The sequence below is a fragment of the Heloderma suspectum genome, chromosome 5, assembly GCF_057233095.1.
Source record: "Heloderma suspectum isolate Gila_16-S chromosome 5, 16-S_ref, whole genome shotgun sequence".
In the NCBI taxonomy this organism is placed as follows: domain Eukaryota; kingdom Metazoa; phylum Chordata; class Lepidosauria; order Squamata; family Helodermatidae; genus Heloderma; species Heloderma suspectum.
Genome location: NC_139462.1, coordinates 149,175,233 through 149,193,860, shown reverse-complemented (window position 1 = coordinate 149,193,860; position 18,628 = coordinate 149,175,233). Strand labels below are relative to the sequence as shown.

General features: G+C 45.0%; 1 protein-coding gene across 12 annotated transcripts in view; it reads right to left on the bottom strand.

The window, feature by feature from the left end:
• Positions 1 to 18,628, bottom strand: part of TPK1 (thiamin pyrophosphokinase 1) — a 417,079-nt gene that overhangs the window by 113,437 nt on the left and 285,014 nt on the right. For all 12 annotated transcript variants that reach the window (XM_084857754.1, XM_084857759.1, XM_084857756.1 and 9 more), the window contains one exon: positions 1,008 to 1,119. In XM_084857754.1, the coding sequence (XP_084713880.1) occupies positions 1,008 to 1,119 (112 nt within the window). The remainder of the gene's footprint in view (positions 1 to 1,007; positions 1,120 to 18,628) is intronic.

Here is an 18,628-nt window from a genome sequence, read left to right as displayed (position 1 = left end):
TGGAAATGGCGGTGGCGGCAGCCGGTTGGAAGACCGGCCGCCGCCGCCGAACTGCCGCCGCACCGCCGCCGCCAGGGACATTTGCGCAAGGTAAGTCCCATCCCGGGGGGGGGTGGCGGACCGTTTCTCCAACAATTTTGGGGGGCCTAATGCATTGGCATTCGGCCTCCCGGAGATTCGTGGAGAAATTCTCCGACATCCCTAACTGGCAGAGGAAAGAATTCCATTATTCCTGTTTTCAGGCAAAGTGCAATTTCCCCATGTGAGTACATTGGCTGATAGGATAGTGTCTGGAACTACACAGTAAACTAGAAATAAATAATTGCCACATAGTCCTCCCTGACACCCCCCCCCCTCCTGCCCTACCATTATCTAGAACAGAGGTGCTCAACTTTGTGGCCCTTCAGATGTTTTGGCCTACAACTCCTCTGGCTGCCTACACCAAGGGAAGCTTGGAAGATGGCGACGAGGGAGAGGGCCTTTTCAGTGCTGGCCCCCAGATTATAGAATGACCTCTGTGATGAGGCCCGCCTGGTGCCAACATTGTTATCTTTTCAGTGCCAGGTTAAGACCTTTCTCTTCTCCCAGGCATTCGGCAGTTTATGATAAGTTTTAATCGATCCTGGAATGTCTTATGGTTATGATTGTTTGCTTTTGAGATTGTTTGAAGTTGTTTTAGATATATGTTTCTTTTGTGTACATTGTCTGTTCATATTTTTTTTATGTAAATAGGTTTTAATCTCTTTATTTTGTATTTTTAATGTTTTTAATCTTTGTAAACTGCCCAGAGAGCTTCAGTTAGTGGGAGATATAGAAATGTAATAAACAACAACAACAACAACTCCCATAATGCTTCACCACTGGTTATGCTGGTTAAGGCTGATGGGAGTTGTAGGCCAAAACATCTGGAGGGCCAGAAGTCACCCACCCTTGATCTAGAAAGCATCTTAAAAAGAAGAAAAGATGGTGTCTATCCAGCCACCCTGGGTACAAAAAGCCTTACTTACCGAGGTTCCATTTCAGGCCTGTTGTGGTAACGCAGTCGCAAGAACTCCCAACAGGAATGAGGCCACACCACTTGCCCTCCAGTCCTGTGTTTACATGGAGTTTGTGCTTTCCCTGCAACACAGAAGGAACTTTGTTTTAGCTTGAACTAATCAGGAAATGCATCATCATGCAAGCAACAAACCTTTAGGCAAAACAAGAGATATAGATATGAAGCAAATCTGAGCTGTTAAATTCTGATATGGAACACACTGTGCTTCAAACTCATGCAAGTGTACATGGGAGCAAGTCTAACTGAAATCAATTGGAAGATTGTCTTAGTATTGCTGGAGTATTGCTTTTCCTCCCCAAACCCCACCCCCTGGTCTGGAGACTTGGGGAAGAGGCAGGGGAGAGGAATTTTATCTCCAGTCTGTGGGCCCCTCCTATAAGGCTAATGGATGAGCAACATGAAAGGGGAATCCCTTTGTTATCTCTAGTCTGCGGTTGGAGATAACACGGGGATTACTCCAGACTCAACCGGCACTTGCAGGAGCTGGTCCTGCAAGCACTGTCCAAGTTCCTTCCCACACCCCAGTTCGGACATCAGTGGTGCAGGGAGGAGGTACCTAACTCAGCTGGCGCTTGCAGGAGCTGGCCAACTCTCTTTCTCTGTACAGCACAGAAAAAGAAATGAACTTTAAAAATAGAAGGGAAAAGTGGCTGGAGATGGGCTGGATGACATCATGGGAGGGGCAGGAGCCAGCTACCTTGACATCATCTGCCTGCTGGCTTGGTCTGGGTGGCAATCTGGCCCCCAGACTAAAAGAGGTCGCCAGCCCCCGCATTATGTAAAATAAGCCATCAAATAAAGTTGCTTTGTGAATGGCTGCAACAACCAGTGTGAGGACGTCCTGTCATGTCCAGGATCCAAGAAAGGGGTATATGTGCAGAACAGGGTAGCAGTGAGGTCTGGCCAGTTGGAGGCATTCAGACTAGGCAAACAGGGCACTAGGCATATACGACTTTAAAAGGGGATGAGTCAAATCCATGATCTATAAAGGGTTATTAGGCATGACAGCTAAATCGAACCTCCGGGTTCAGTGGCATCATATCCCTGAATACCAGTTGCTGAGGGGTGGGGTGGGGAATACAATGCGGGACGGCTCTTGCTTTCATACCCAGCTTGTGAGTTTCCCAGAAAGATCTGAGTAGCCACTGTTGGAAGCAGGATGCTGGGTAAGTTGAAACCTTGATCTGACCCAGCAGGTCTCTTCCTTAGATTTATTATAAAACTCACCAGTGGAGACTGGTGGAAGCGCCTTGGATAGCTCTTTTAGAGTTCTGACTGGTTCTGCCTGAAACCCGTAGCGGATTCACCACCCCACTGACATCGGCACCACCAGCCTCCACTGAATCCCACTAAAAGCTCAGGCTCACAGAGATTTATATATTCCCCACCACCGCCCATTGCCCAAGATCAAAGCAATTCTAAGCATGTCAAGTGAGGTCATGTAAACAGCACTTTAAAATTCTCCAAGGTTTGGGAAAATATTGTTGAATGCATGTGTTTTTATTATTATTATTATTATTATTATTATTATTATTATTATTATTATTATTTAAGTATCTTATTTTATAGCTGTAAGAGAAGTCTATTGCACTGAGCATGACTGAAAACCTAGGAGAGAGACTAGTTTCTATCATGTATTTTAGGATTATTCCACTGGGATGCCAGTGGGTTGAAACTAGGGTGGGAAACTGATGAAAATGTGGTGATGCTTTGTTGGCATCACAACTGTAACCCCACAGCCCCAATTGCAGATGCCATATGCACCTACAGGAAATACACAGGGACTTGTACTAGGACAGAAAGGGGAAAATCTTCATTGAAATGTATATTAAAAAGTAAGAGAGAAAAGTAAGAGAAGCATATACTACAGCGGAGGGAGAGACAGGTCGATTTGGCTCTTCCTCCCCTTCAGCTGCCACTTGGGAGTAGGGATGGACGGACTGTGTAAAATCCACTCTGTCTGTGTTTTGCGGATTGTCAGGCTTTCATTCCTTCATCTGCCCACAGACGGATGCATTTTTTTTTTCGATGCACGGAAAAATATGGAGATAATTATGTAAATATTTATGTAAGTATTTACATAATTTACCTCAGTACGTAACATTTCGTGTATTGTCCCCCGTTCCATTCAACATTTCCTCAGCAGTTTTTTTGGATTTATATGCATAAATTTTAGGAAAGTAAAAAAATTACCCGAAAGTCCACGGACTCCACACGGCCTGAGGGGGTCGCTCCGCAGTAGATTCCGCCAGTCGGATTCTTAGAAATCTGAGCTCATTTTAATCCATCTCGAATTTCTCCAGCATCCCTACTTGGGAGAAGGGATGGCAGAGAATTTCGCCACGGATCTCGGTGAGGCTGAATGCCAGTGCATTCGGCCCCCCGAAATCTGTGGCGGAACGGCCTGCCACCCCCTCGCCCCCCCGCGGATCCCCCCCGGGATGAGACTTACCTGGGGCAGATCTTCCCGGCGGTGGTGGCTGCGGCGGCTGGTCTTCCGACCGGCTGCCGCCACCGCCATTTCCAGTCTTGGTAAAAAAAAAAAAAAAAAAAGACGTGAGAGGCTACGTAAAGATTTACATAGCCTATCATGGCTGGGTGGGTTTTAAAAAAAACCAAACCCACGTACGCAAATGGCGGCGGCTACGGCCGCCGCCATTTGCGTTCCTTATTTTGGGCCGTCTTAGTCTACGTAAATATTTACGTAGACTATGATGGCGAAAATAAAGGGGAACGCAAATAGCATAGCGGGCGCTATTTGCGTCCCCTTTTGATTCGCCGTTTTAGCCTATGTAAAGATTTACGTAGGCTAAAACGGCGAATCAAAAAGGGACGCAAACAGCGCCCGCTACGCTATTTGCGTTCCCCTTTATTTTCGCCGTCATAGTCTACGTAAATATTTACGTAGACTAAGACGGCCAAAAAGAAGGAACGCAAATGGCGGCGGCTGTAGCCGCCGCCATTTGCGTATGCAGTTTTTTTTTTTACCCAGAGCCCTCCGCGGCTGGAAATCCGGCTGCGGACAGCTCTGGCCTGGCTGGGCCTCTGGCTGTGTTCCGCGGCGGAGCTGCCGCGGAACACAGCCGGCTGTTCAAGGATTCTGGGGGGAGGAATGGAGCGCCTCCCCCCCGGTGAGGATTCCAGGGGGAGGGACGGAACACCCCCCCCCCCCAAACATAATCCGCGAACAGGTAAGTCACTTTCGTACATCCCTACTTGGGAGCAGCCATTCCATCAAGCCACAGAAAAGGGAGAGGTGGAAACCAGGGCTACTCCATCATCTCTGCTGTGAGACCAGCTCCACTGGACTCCTCCTCTCCCTGAACTGTTTCTATTCTTGATGCTTGCGTTAAGAACTTCGTACATTAAAAACTGGTGCCTGAGCATGACTGTTTTCCTCCTCCCTCCTCTTCCCTTTTCTCCTTTTGTGTCTTTTAGACTATAGTCCTGTGAACAGAGACTGTGTTGTTTGTTACTCATCTTAGGATCAGCAAGCTGGTCCGGGAGCCTTTTGGGCTGATGGGTGTGATTAAAACGCTACAAACAAACATTTAGCTCACAGTAGTACGAGTTTAAACAATGCCTCGGAGCTGAATTGCTGTTTAGGCTCTCACGAGGGGGCTTGCACTAGCCGCTGGGACTTTCTGACATCTTTGAACAGCCGACTTTCATGCCATAGCACAAGCTGCTTTTGAAAGCCCCCTCAGTTTACAAAGTAGTTTGCCGCGTGGCATGCCAAGTTGCTGTTCAGCAAAAACAAAGCGGAGAGCCCCATCAGGCTCCCAGAACTGAATTTGTGGCTGTTTGGATCCTGGCCAAGATTTTTCTTCATTGGTTAAACAAAGTTGTGAAAAACAATACAGAGTTTCAACAGCAAGTAGACTGTTCTTAAAAAATAAATAAATGCTGCAGCAGTGGTTCATTTCCCCTCTCACAAGAGCATTGAGTGCTCTGGAATGTTAATTTCAATGTTTTTTTTTAAGGGAGGAAAAACAGACTATAGTTTTATGCCATGCATCTTATGAAAAAGGAAAAGCTTTGTTTTTAAACCCCCCTTAAGGCCAGCCTCACCGATATTCAAATTTCCCTGTCGATGTGGAAATGAAGCATGATCTGAGCAAACCTGGTTGACCGTCATTTTTGAATGATGTCACCATCTGCAATAAGGCAGGCTGGTTACATAGCTAAAGCTGCAATCCAACCCATGCAGTAAGCATTGCTGCACTAACTGAGACTTAATTCTGAGTAAACATGCATAGGATTATTTAATTTAATTTACTGATTTGTTACATTTATATTCCACCTTTTCCTCCAAGGAGCCCAAAGAGGCATACATGATCCTCCTCCTCCTCTCCATTTTATCCTCACAACAACCCTGTGAGGCAGGTTAGGCTGAGGGTCAGTGACTGGCCCAAAGTCACCCAGTGAACTTCATGGCTGAGTGGGGATTTGAACCCAGGACTCCCTGGTCTCATTCTGACACTCTTAACCATTATACTACACTGGCTTGGATTAGGCCACACATGCATGATGGAGACCAGGGCAGCACAGTTCAGTGCTACGCTTGTTTACTTGGAAGTAAGTCTCTCTTGTTCAATGGCCCTTATTCATTAGTAAGTATGCTCAGGATTGCAGCCTAAAGACTGAGCTGTGAGCCAGGAAGTTTCTGGTTCCAAACTCCTCTGCCATGGACTCACTGGGGGTGGGGAATCTTCACGCCAACAGAATGACAAGCACGTAGGAGTATGAACTGGATTTTAATGGTATCGGCTTTGGTCCGTCAGGGACACACGAAGCAAGAAAAGCTAAGTGTACCATACCTTTAAAATACAGTCTTCACGGGTCACACAGCCCTTCAAAGGAACATACTTCTGGGTTTGGGAGGTGAGGAGTAGAACTGAATGTTATCAAACTGCCAGGGGCTGCTCAGCCAATGCAAGAAGCCTGTTTCTTGCCCCTGTCCAGGCTCTCTCCCCCCCACCCAGTACATTATTATGAATGGAGAGTACCTAACTAACAATTCCATTCCAGCAAACTGTCACAGAGTTAGAGCTCCTCCCGCCCGTTTTCCCAATGTGCACACTTTTACGTGCCGAAGCCAAAATAACCGATTCTCGCTTGCAGCATCTGAAGGCTTCCCCTGAGAGCAGCCCCCACCAATTTTGCCCGATTCCAGAAAAGTGTCGCAGAGTTGTAGTTTCCAAGCCGTTTTTACTGCAAGCAGTAGGGTAGTGAAGCAATACAATGAGAAGCAGGGAAGCAAAGCAACTCAACAAGAGGCAGGGAAGTGAAGCAACATGCAAGAATCAGACAAGCCCCGAAGTAAAGCAAATATCAAAGAAGCAAAGTAATGCTAACATCAGAGAAGCAGCTAAGTAATGCAAGGATCAGACAAGTGCCCAGAGAAGGGAAGTAACACAACATCAGAGAGGTGAATTAACACAACAACAGGTAAACATCAGAGAAGTGCATAATGATGGCTCTCAATGGGGAAAGGGAGGCTAGTTACCCCCACTGGTGAGAAGGAAGTACATTGTGATTCTGAAGGCTCAACAGAGCGCAATAGTGCTCTGATGAGTCGGAACGGCAGGCTAGTTACTGTAGTTACTCTAATTACTCTCCCTGGGGATAGTAGTGCCAATGTGGAAAATGAGTGAATGCGAGGGGAGTGATGTGGTCACCCCTTGACCACATCACTGCCATGTCACAGCCATGTCACAAAGGCATGCCCAGGAGTTAATGCAGAGGAACACAGCATGCTGAAGCAGAACCACTTTAACTGGGCGGGGGGAGGGAAACGGACTTTCAGATAATGCAGGTTTTCAAGACAGAAACTGTTGGTTGGCAGCACACTGGCCGTGACATCATGTGCTGCAAACGACCTCAAAACGCTCCCAATCTGCAGGAAATCCCCCGTGAAGACAGCCCCTGGGTTGCTGTAGGCAAGCTGCCATCTCTCAGCTTCAGTAATAATACTGACCTTCCTTACCAGGGGCAGTGAGAGTCTTAAGCATTACTGAGGCAATGAATATGGAGTGCTTTGGTAGTGGGATGATATATAAATGCTAAGTGCCATTATGGCCATACAAAAAAGTAGGAAAGTCCATGGGGGGCAATGGAACTAAGAAAGGCAAGTCTGGTAAGGGTCTAGATCAGCTTTCCCCAACCTGGTGTCCTCCATATTTGTTGGACTAGGTAGTCCTGAACATCTGGAGGGCACCAGGTTGGGGAAAGCTGATCTAGATGAAGCTCAGTGATTTGATAATGTGTATAGACATACTTTCTGACAGGACACCACAGAGAACGTCAGCAGAAGGCCTCTGGGTATGGTATAACTGGCCAAATATAACATGCTAGCAAACGAGAGTAAAGGAGGAATTAGGACAACAGGTAAAAAGCACTTCTTTTTCCAAGAGCATGTGAGAACTGACAACCATACTCTTAAACATTGGCTGGGTTCGCACATCACTTTAAGCCATGATGGTTTATAAGTCACTCACAGTAGCTTATAAGCTACTGTATCCCATGCGTGACTGGGCAAATGAGCTACTGTGCATAGTTTATTTTTCCTGCCCCTCCTCCCGCTACAGTCCCCTGCTTGGCCAGGATGGTATCCCAGTTTCCTTTGCATTGGAAACCAAAACCCGCTGTCCCCTGTGCCATTGCTACATCACCTGCATCTCTGCGATTGGCCTCTCTCATGCTCGGGGTGTATTCTTCTGTCTCTTGTTTCTGCTGGATCCCCACCATTACTGGCGCATTGCCAATTGTTAGCCCATTTCTGCTCCCCCGCTGGCCCACCTAACTAGAGGTTCCTCCATCCTCAAGGTGTTCCTTCCTGTGCCCTCTCCCTTCTCCCACTGCTGCCACCCACTTCCCAGCCAGTTTTCAAAGCTGTTCCCTTGTCCCCACCCATGGGCACCAAAAGGTGACAGTTTGCTGGAATGGGGCGAAATTTTATATGTGGGGTCTCCTTATGGGGAGCCTCCAAATACTGTACTGGATAATTGCATGACTTTCCTTTTTCATGGAAAAGTGATAAGAAACCGACCACTTGCTACACTTTCATTCCCTTCGCTTCCCACCCTCTTCACCTTCCCTACCCAGAGTGCAATGTGTTGTTAGGCAGACCTTGGAAACAGAGTTTGATACCTGGAGCAAAGTAGTGGCAGCAGTTTTGACTGCTCTTGCCAAGCAACTCTATAGGCAATCTTTAAACTACTCTTTAAGCCACTGTGGAACACCAGATGACACGATAAGCCAAGTTGGTTTAAATTAACCTCACTGCAGACCATGGCTTATCAGGGTGGCTTATTTGGGCTTAATAAGCCACAGTGATTGGGGAAAACCACTCGCAGATGACACGATAAACCATTGTGATTTATAAGCTACTGTGAGTGGTTTATAAACCACCATGGCTTAAAGTGACATGTGAACCCAGCCATGATCTCCCTTTGGTTGCATTGGCCAAGTGTATTTGGCCAGGGGAGATGCACAGGCCAAAGAAATCACTTGACTATACCCTCTTACAAATGTGACATCTGCAGATAGCTAGAGATTTCCTCACTGTTTCTGAGCGAATTTGCCATCCCCTTCTTTTTTGCATTCAAAGAGAATATTTCTCATTGCTAAGCTCTCTGGTGGAAAAGGCGAGGAGATAATTAACAGCAAGACATATCCCTTAGTATTTTAAATAATACATTTAATGCAGTTATTCAGAATCAGAATCTTTTAAAAGTTAACAGGCGAGGGCAATACTAGCAGAGAGCTTTAAAAGGTAACAGGGTTATTATGCATAAGGAACTAGGGTGTCAAAAGCGGAGGCCCGATATACATTTTACACTCTCTAACATTCATCCAGGGAGCTTTCCTCATGATACCATATATGCATCAGGTTTAGACTGCAAGGGTGCAAAGACAGGCATTCTCCATTGCTTCCCCTCGACTATGGAACTCTCTAATACTACAGACTCACCAAAGTCCAAGAATGAGCATTGTTTGGAAGCATTGCTAGACCAATCTGTTTGGGCTGGCCTTTGGGGTTCAGAGTTAAGGCTACAATCCTATGCACACTTATCTGGGAGTAAGGCCCATTGAACATAGTGCTGTTTAATTCTGAGTAAACATGCATAGGATTGCTCTGGAAGTCAGCAAGAGCTGTGGACAGTTTGATGAGGTTTTAATTTAATGTAATATGTTTGTTTGATTAGGGAGGCTCAGAGGGAGGCAACAAGGGAGAGGGCCTTGTTGGTGGTGACCTCCCAATTATGGAATGCTCTCCCCACTGAAGTCTACTTGGTGCCAACATTGTCATCTTCCCGGGGCCAGGTTAAGACTGTTCTCTACTCCCAGGCATTTGACGGCATATGATGGGACATTTATGTCAGTTTTTTTTTAAATCAAGTAACTGGGTTTTTTTAGCTGTTTGAAATGGTTTTTAAAATTTTGTATGTTAAAGATTCTATATTATGTTTTTATTATCTGTATTGGTGAGTTGTAATTCTTATGAACCGCCTACAGAGCTTTGGCTATTGGGCAGTATAGAAATGAGTAACAACAACAACAACAACAACAACAGATGTCCTGGATTTCAGGATGTGACAGGCCTATGAATTTAAATGAATGCATTAGGTTTGGGAATTTGACCAGTTTTGGGTCTGCCCCTTCCTCCATAAGAAATAAATTCTAGCATTTCCCCAAAACCACTTCACGAGTTATCTCTCTAGCTCCATTCCTGGCCATAACTGCAGTTCCCTTTTCTGTCCACCATGCTTCTTCTCTTTTCTTTCCCACCCAGGACAAAGCTTTCAAAACTCAAAGTAATCATTAACAGGATACAACAACCAGTATCAAAAAGGGGTTGGTCAAATGACTAGTCAAATATTGTCAAATAATGATCAAATATTGTTAAAACATTTGCTATATTATAAAATATTAATAAAACATTTGCTTTATTAGAACAAAGTAATAGGTTAAAATCATAAACAGGCTTAATATTTATGCTAATTACAAAAACAAAATAGTTATTGAGAAACAACAAAGTAACTTTTTTTTTCAAAAATGTAACTTTAAATAATTTTGTGGAATAATTCACTGGGCAGGCCTTCTCTTTGGCTTTAATCCTGAAACACCAGTCAGCCTACAGTTATGAAGTTAACAGTGGGAATCCCATGCATATCTACTCAGAGGTAAGTCCCACTGAGTTCAATATGAATTACTTCCAGGTGAGTGCTTTTAAAAGCAGTTCTGCTAAGTGGGCTGCAGGGTGAATCTTCCAGCAGGATCTCAGCAGCTTGGCGTCAGGGAATATTTGACTACACGTATGTATGTGTGTTAGAGGAACAGTGAGCTTATGGATGGCAATATTTGATATTCAAGTATGTAATGTCGCTACAAGTTGAGGTATATAAATAGGAAGGTGACGGAAATCCTCATGACAGATTTGTGCTTACAACCCCTAGATCATCCTTGTTTATCAAAAAAAAGGGGGGCCATCCCTAGGTTTTGTGGCATCCTGAGTGGATTTCTGACAATGGGCACGCTCACCTTTTGAGCCCCCTTGATGCCAGCACCCCCGCTGCTGCTTGCTTGTTCACCTGCCAACAAGGACCGGGTGCAACTAGAAGGGAGGGCGATGGAGGAGGGAAGTGACTGAGCTGGGGCTCAGTTGCTCTTCTGCCTTCTGAGGGGGTGCTGCTCCAGGGAGAGGCCTCAGCTGAGGCCCTGTGGGCCCAATGGGCCAGCGTGGTGGGCCAAATTTGGTCTTCAGGCCAGAGGAGCCCTATCCCTACCTACAGGAGAAGTGGGAGTGCTGGTACTGAGAGGGCCGTGAGGGGAATTTCTGCAGGTGGCTCACACCGCAAGCCATACAGTCACCCAGATGCCATTGGGCACGTGAAGGCTAACACAAATGGCCTACAGGTTTCTGTAGTGCTAGCAGTTCTGAAAGCCGCTTCAGCCACTTGCAGAATTTCCCCTTACAGCTTTCTGAGTACCAGCATGACCACTGTCAGCTTATCCTCTGGAGACAGTTGGCTTTTTTTGGCAGAGAAGAACAAGTAAGTCACAATGAAAGGAAGCTCCTCTGTGTCAGAAGACGATGGGCTCTTGGCCCCTTGCCACTTTCACATAGGAATATTTGTTAAGGAGGTACCACTCCCATCCCCATAGCTGACATGTAACAACTCAGAGGAAAAGCTTGACAACTCACGACACGAGTGCCCTCATGAGGTAAATGCTATTTCTCAACACTTGTAGGTATATACATAAGGAATATCTACGACTTGAAGTAGATGTTCAGACAATCTCTTGAGGACTTTACTGTGTCAAAAGGTAACAGGTAATCATATCTGATCTCCTGCCAACCTAGCAGTTTGAAAGCAAGAAATTGCAAGTAGATAAATAGGTACCGCCTCGGCGGGAAAGGTAACAGCGTTCCGTGCACCTCGGTGTTCAGTCATGCCGGCCACATGACCACGGAAGTGTCTTCGGACAGCGCTGGCTCTTCGGCTTAGAAACGGGGATGAGCACCGCACCCTAGAGTCGGACACGACTGGTTGGGGACACCTTTACCTTTTTTTAATCACATCTGATAGTGGAAGGGGCAGGTAGGGTATTTTTTGAAAATGATGTTTTTAATGTAGAATTTTATTGTTTTAAACTGTTCTATTATACACTCTGTACATCGCCCAGAGTGGCTGGGTGACCAGCCAGATGGGCGATTAATAAATAAAGGGGCATTACTTTCATGGTGGATAAGGTTATCAATGGCTACTAGTCATAATGGCGATATATTAACTCCAGCATTGGAGGCAGTGTGTCTATGTACACCAGTTACTGGGGAACACGAGTGTGAGGGTGCTCTTGCACTCATGTCCTTCTTGTGGGCTTCTCACAGGCATCTGGTTGGCCACTGTGGGAACAGAATGTTGGGCTAGATAGGTCCTTGGTCTGATCCAGCAGGTCTCTTCTTATGTTGTTCTCATAGGTTGCACTGAAGAAACAGTTTGGTGAGGGTAGATCACATCCCAACACTGCTCGGGTCCCCCATAGTGCATACCCTCATAGTGTATCCTACCAGCAGCCATAGTAGTCTACAATCTTGATCCACCAGTGTACCTGTGCAACAGATGTAACCTGCTGTCCAACTTAACGTAGTGCAGATATGATGCCTCAGTTTGGCACAGGGTAAGCTGATGTGAATGGGTGCAGATGTACCCCAAAGCTTTAAAGTTAAAAAGCAAAAAAACAAAGCCAAGGTGGTTTAGCTATTCTCTTTTATGTTCTAACCTCCAAAGTGGATCACTTGAATACAGCTTTAACATTTTAACTTCTGAATCCAAGTATGACCGTGCTTTAATTAATGCTATTGCTGATAAAAATCATGTTATATAATGCAGCTGCATCGATTTTTAACGTATTAAACCTTTTTTGGGAAAAACTTCGATCAATCAGAAAAATTGATTCAGTTCTTTTTCTATTTTCATTTCATGTCTGGTGATGGAAAATAAGGATCAATTTTTTAAGTTCAGCCTTATGAGGAAAACATCCAAAGGGTTTTTTTTAAAAGTGTTTCATTCAAAACAAGACTGAGCTTCCACATGCTTTGTTCGAATAGCTCCATATTTATTTTTTGCTCATATTAATGTACTATTTTGATTAGAAATCCCTAAAAGATCAAGGTTTATTCATTAAATATGGCATTTGTGACTAGCAAAATGGTATAGATAGCTGGAAAGATGAGCCTTGTGGCAACTGAACTAAGAGTTCAGTTCATAACTCATTTACTTCACAGTGGCATTAAATCCAATAGAGAGAGAAAAAATGTCTCTGGAGGTTTTCCTCATAACGATGTACCTTGAATTTGAGCTTTTCCTCCCAACACTCATCAGAAACAGGAAAAAAATAGCTCAGATTTTAGCAACTGCTATTTGATTGCATACATGGGACCGGGAAGCCCTAAAGACCTGGTTTGGATGACACGGAAGCCCATCATGGGTTAATTTACCTTCGAGGACTTGTGGTGTGTGCCAGCTGCCATTATGAATATGCAAGCCCCAATTGGAGGTTGTCGCATTGTGAGAACTTGGCTGGTGGGGATTAGTTGAGGGCTAAACAACCCTTGTATAACCCACCATTTGTTGTAGCGTTATGTGAGGGTTGTTTAACCCTCAAATAATCCCCACTGGCTGGGTTTGCACAGCATGACAACCCCGGCTGGGGGTTGCACATTCATAATGGTGGTTGGCCCATGCTGTAGCTCCTCAAGGGTAAATTAACTCATGATGGGCAGTTGTACTGTGTGAACCAGCCCCAAATGTACCTTCCTGCCCTAGTCCAAGCTGACCATCAAAGATGCATCAAGTCCTTCCCTGTACCTGTTTTCTGTCTGAGAACTCGCTAATGCAGGGCTGGGCAATCTTTTTTCTGTCAAGGACAACAGTCCCTTATGGGTATTCTGCCTTGGCACACATGTCAAAGGTGGTGGGGATGAAGCCAGTGGTGGGCGGGGCCAGAGCCAAAAGTGGATGGGTCAGCTCTTTTCTCTCTGTTTCCCTTTTCTTATCTGCCCAGTGGGGTTCCAGGAACTCTTGCCAGAGGCTTGAACTGATTGCATGCAGAGATCCACATGAAATTAGCCAAGGGCTACAGGTTGCCTGCCCCTGTGCTAGTGACTGAGTGAGAACAAGATCTTGTTATGGCATAATTCTTACTGAAGTAGTAACCCAAAGTTTGGGATGTACCATTGTACCTTTGGGATGTGCTATTGTACCATGTACATCCCATGTACCATTGAGATGTACCATTGCAGAGTGCAGATGAGAAGTTCACAACAATGAAATCATCCCCAAAGCCCTGCACATCCCCTCCCCCATATGTCAGGTGACTGGCCCTTCTCTCAACACCTAGTCTTCTTTGTGGAGGGAACTGTTTGAATGGAGAAGCAGTCATTCCTAGGAGCATCAACATAGAATTTCAAGTAGTAGCTGAGAAATAGGCTTATTACCTCAATGAGAACTAGACATATGACTGAGATCCAAACTACAAAAAAATGAACGAAGCTGAATGAACTAAGGCCCCATCCAAATGTTGCCTGCGGTCACATGGTTCCCCTGCCTCCATTGTTTCTCCATGCTGCTCCACAGAACATGTAGCCTTCTTTACACATAGCTGCAGCACTGGGGAAGCTGCGCCCCTGTGATGCGGTTGCATGGAGTTGCATGTGAATGACTTCATCATGTGGACAGGGCCACTTGTGTGGATATTTCCAACTCCATCAGTACGTGAAGCCATACTGGATCACACCATGGGGGAAGGAGCTCCCATACTGCTGCACCTATAAGTGCAACTTCCGCTCATACAGTTAGGGCATTACTATAAATGTGTGTATAGCAGCGATATTATCCCCACCCTCATTTTTACTCTAGAGTAGGAGCAGGGGCCACAGTGCAGATCAGGACTCTAAAGTGGGGGGTATGGGGCTTTTGAGAACCAGATCGTGGCCCCTGCACCTCTTCTAGAGTAAATGCTTTTAAAAAGACATAGCTGCTAGGCACAAATTTAAAATAATGTTGGTTTTGGCCTTCAGAATGGAACTCATAGTTATATAGCACCCCAGTGCTACAACAATGCAATCCACCTTAACCGAGTGTGTGGAAGATGTATAGGTTATGCAGAGGTTATTGCAAAGCCTGATTATAAACACATATTAAATTAAAATGCTTACCTTTTTTCTGAATAGATTTATGTCAGACATGAAATGTGTGATGTTACTGAGGAAAGGACTGACACAAGACAAGATACAAAGAAAGATGCACATTGCTGTAGGAAATCCAAATCAGAAATCTTATAATGCAGGGCTAAAACCCAGTTTGGGGACAGAGGGCAATATCCAACTGTGTTGTCCCACAAACTCAAATAGCGCTGGAGGAGCTCCGCTGAACCTTTCCATTTTGCAAGCGGTTGCACATTATGCTTGTGCAACCCAATATGCAATGGGTTGTGCAAGTGCAATGTGAAACCGCTTGCACAATGGATTGCATAAGCATAATGTGTAATCAGTTGGGCAAATGTAACTTTAGTTGGATTCTCCTTTTGCGCATAGGTCAGAACCTAGTTTGCACTAGCGCAACGTCATTTGTGCTAGCAGAATGATATAGTTGGATACTGCCCCTAACACCCCAATTCTAAATGCTTAGAAATTAGCCCTGATTATTTTTACAGCATTTTGTTCCAAGTCAGAGTATGCAAAATCTTTTAGCACAGTTACATAAGATCATTACGCTCATTTTAAACCATATTTTAAAAACATACTTGAATTGGATGCTTGGGGAAAAAAATCCCAGCCTTGTTAAACATGTGTCTGACCCTAACCTACTTCATGGTGACCTTTCTACTGGATGTATTATAGGAGCACAGGGACAGACCATTTTCTCAAAAATGCAAAAACCTCCTAAAGCAGAATTAGCTTCTTCCTGGCATCTCATTTATCATCATAGCCATAATACTGATGAATTATTGCTACAGAATTAGAGTGCTATATTAGGAGATCACCACAGGCTATCAGAAATGATTTTGTGATCCAGTGCAGGGAAACAAAGGAAAGCAAAACAAATTACACGACAGCAAGTCTTGCTGGCATACAAAATCTGTGGAAGGTATTCCGGAGAAAATGGCTTGCCCTCTAAGCTAACCTGCTGCCCTCTAAGCTAACCCGTGCCGTGTAAGCTAACTTGCCCTCTAAGCTAACCCATGCTCTGTAAGCTAACCTTCCCTCTAAGCTAACCCATGCCGTGTAATCTAACCTTCCTTCTAAGCTAACCCATGCTCTGTAAGCTAACCTGCCCTCTAAGCTAACCCGCTGGCCTCTAAGCTAACCCATGCCCTGTAAGCTAACCTGCCCTCTAAGCTAACCTGCTGCGTTCCGATGCAGTGGAGGATGCTGTTCCATTATCAGTGATGAAGGAACAGTCCAGTTGGCTTTTATAAATGGAATGGGAGAGGGCACCATATTATTCTTTGCCTCACACAGCAAAATATCATGGGCCATCCCTGCCGAGTGTAGACACCTCTGTAGCCGAAGCTGCACCGTCCAAGCATAAGAGGGAGATATCAGCAGGCTTGGGGGAAGCCCAAGGTTTGTAGAAGTACAACAAATTTTTAATCTAAAAATATCTCAATGAAGACTGAGCCTACTCATTGGCAGTGGAGGCTGGTGGCTCTGATATCAGTAGGGCAGTGAATCCGCCCCGGGTTTCAGTCAGAACTCCAAAGGAGCTCCAAATGTCACTGCCCCGCTGACATCGGAGCCACCAGCTTCCACTGCTCATTGGGCACTGAATGTTGACTGCTGGGAAGGAAAAGTGGAAAGCCAGGGAGAGGGGCAACGGAATGGAGTATCATGGAGGAGGACATGGTTGCCTGGTGGCTGGAATCCTGAACAGGAGCACTCCACACTGCAAGATTTTCTTTCAGGGTTCCACTTGTATAGGCCTGGGTTCCCTTGGAGCCTGTGTCTCAACTGTATGAATTAAGACAGCAAGTGAGGACTCACAGGGTAAAATGCTCTTTCTGAATGCGGTGCACATTTTCCCATGCATATAGAAAACTAGCAGTTCTGCCAGCTGAGTCATTTTAGCCGAGCCTGTGTGACGCAGCCTTGTTCCCAGGGGCATTCTGTTCCAGGAATGTCGTCAGGCTGCAGAGTTAAAATAAAGGAAGGAAGGAATCCTCGGCCATCTGGTATTTAAAGATGACGACATATGAAAACTCTTAGAATTTGCCCACCCCACGCAAGCTGCCTCATACTCCTCTTTTCATGGAGGATGAACAGTCCTGAGAAAGGGCTGGGGGTGGGGTGGGGATATCCAGCCCATCTTTGGTACAGACAGGTTTACTAGGCCTTAGATTGTTATATCACATTTCTGATTTAGGAGGGAGCCATTTGGATTTTCTGTCTTGGCACCGACCAAAATGTCTTAGGTGGTCTATGGAGGCTAGTATCCCCAGCTGATGATGCCAGCTTTGTTTTTAATTCCTCTTGGGTCCATGATTTGAGGTGATGTCTCTGAACAGGTGTTCAGAAGTGACCAGGGTTTTGCTGAGGCTGAATACACTGAAGCTTTTCCCAAGAAATCTTGATACATGGCAGTCCATATGATCTGTGAGTTGGGTTGGATGAACAGCCAATTCTGCAGGTGGTAATAAAAGTGGTATTAAACCCCATCAAGTCTAAGTCAGAGACAACTGCTTGATTCTGTTCCTGCTGCATCTTCCATTATTTGCATTGGTTATTTGATTTTAGGTGTCAACACTTATTTTGTATTGTAAATGCATTTTAATCAATTCTTTTTGGCTGTGTTGGAGAGACTATTCTGGGCAGAAAAATAGAGTAGAAGTTTAAAAAATAAAACTGGGTAGATTTTTCTATACTGGAAAACAACAACAACCCTGATCTTGGAAACTGGACTTAGGGTGCAATCCTATGCATGTTTAGACATAAGAGTCCTACAACTGCCAGCATGCCCCAGCCATGGCATGGAACCTGAAGGCCTTTTTTCTGTCTAAACATGCATAGGATTGCGCCCTTAAGTTCTGAAGTTCTGCTTAAGACATTTGATTGTAAGAAATAATTTCTGTTTATAGAACTGGGAACATTCTGAAGAAAAGGTCTGATTGGACTGAAGGGCAGCCTGCATAAGAGCATGGTAGAGTACCATCAGCGCATCATGCTCCTCACTTGCACCCCATCTGCACATGTATGAGGCTGGTTTGGTTTTCTCAGTACCTTCTGCATCCTGCAACGTTAAACATGGTGTGATAGGTATTTGGAATTCCACATGTTTCCTTGCCATAGCTGAAAGTGCTGTGTTGCCTACACACCAGAGTGCCTGGGCTTCTATTCAAATAAAGCATGGAGGCTATCAATCTTGGAGCTCACTCCCACCTGTGGTGCATAGCAGCTTTTGTATATTGACTTTCAGAGCATGCTCCTGTTTCTGCTTTGAAGTCACATGGATTTCAAACACATTCATGAGCAAACTGCTCATTAAAATTGCACACCCCACTGTGGATTGGGTTTTTTTTTTGCATATACATACTTATTTGATGTATCTTTTGAAGAAAGTTACAGGGTTTGAGATTATAGGGGAGGAATGGAGCTGGTGGCTGTAAGTATTTCAAAATTAAAATGTACTTGCCTCACATTCTGGTCTTTTATGTATTAAATACCACTCGGAATAGTACATTTTTGTAATAAGATTAGATGGCTATCACAGAGTTGCTGTCCTCATGTGGGAGCTGTGTTATTCAATGTTAAATATACAAATGGCATCCCTGTGTCATAAAGAAGTAAGAATGCATATGTAATTTGCACACCTAGTCATAATTTTGCTGAATGGAACTAGCGGAGAGACTTAGCAGAGGTCAAGGGGCACTTCTACACATGCCCTAAAGGGGCAAATGGGAGTTATGCAAGGGCAAAAGTTTGCTCTTGTTCGACTCCCATTTATTTCATTGTGGTTTGGGTATATGTTTCTGGTGTCTTAAACAGGGGTCTGTCTGTCTGTCTGT